We start from the raw sequence: 826 nt of genomic DNA, 5'->3' as shown, positions 1-826 counted from the left end.
GCCCCACCGGGGAGCCACCACAGGGGAGAAGACAGTGGCCCTTCACCAATTCCCCACTCCAGCAGTGAGCGCCCCAGCACCTTGGTGGGGGATGTGACACCAGGGGATGTGTCGCTGGGCACATGAGGAGCCATGGCAGAGCTGAAATGGCACCCAAAGCTCAGGGGCATGAAGCCACCCCACTGCGGCACCCCTGGGTGACACATCACACTGTCCTCTGCGTGCCCACACCTATGTGCCTTCAAGGCATCCCGCTGCCGCAGCACAGCCGGGTGCTCGCACCATCCCATGCCTTTGCCCCATGGCTCCTCTCTGCTCTCCACCCCAGGACAACCTCAATCTCCTGCTGACGGAGGAAGAGATGTACAGCCTGATGGAGACCCTGCAGCACTGCAAGATCATTCCAGGTGCGGACCCTCCCCACGGCATGTCCCTGACAGGTGGGGGAGGCAGTTGAGGAGGGGGGGCCCGCCTCCCCCGGCACCGCACAGCCTGTCTGTCCCCACAGAGACCTGCCTGACCCTGGATGATTTCCTGCACTACAAACACCTGGTGCACAAGCAGCAGTTCGAGAGGCCCATGGCGGAGTCGCAGGTCTGTCCCCACAGAGACCTGCCTGACCCTGGATGATTTCCTGCACTACAAACACCTGGTGCACAAGCAGCAGTTCGAGAGGACCATGGCGGAGTCGCAGGAGGAGCAGGCAGCCCTGCAGTTCTCCGCACTGGACCCCGACAAGAAGGGGCACATCGAGTGGCACGACTTCCTCTCCCACGAGTCCATCCAGCTGCTGCAGAAACTACGGCCACCAGGATGGCGTGCGCAC

At 62.8% G+C, this 826-nt stretch overlaps 1 protein-coding gene across 1 annotated transcript in view; it reads left to right on the top strand.

The window, feature by feature from the left end:
• Window positions 1-826, top strand: part of KIAA1045 (KIAA1045 ortholog) — a 30435-nt gene that overhangs the window by 1597 nt on the left and 28012 nt on the right. The window contains exons 2-3 of the mRNA XM_009889747.1: window positions 264-407; window positions 609-818. Coding sequence (XP_009888049.1) covers window positions 264-407; window positions 609-818 — 354 coding nt within the window. The remainder of the gene's footprint in view (window positions 1-263; window positions 408-608; window positions 819-826) is intronic.

Source organism: Charadrius vociferus, unplaced genomic scaffold, assembly GCF_000708025.1.
Source record: "Charadrius vociferus isolate BGI_N301 unplaced genomic scaffold, ASM70802v2 scaffold37, whole genome shotgun sequence".
Lineage (NCBI taxonomy): Eukaryota > Metazoa > Chordata > Aves > Charadriiformes > Charadriidae > Charadrius > Charadrius vociferus.
The sequence above is the reverse complement of the archived record's forward strand: the minus strand, read 5'-3'. Positions and strand labels throughout refer to the sequence as shown.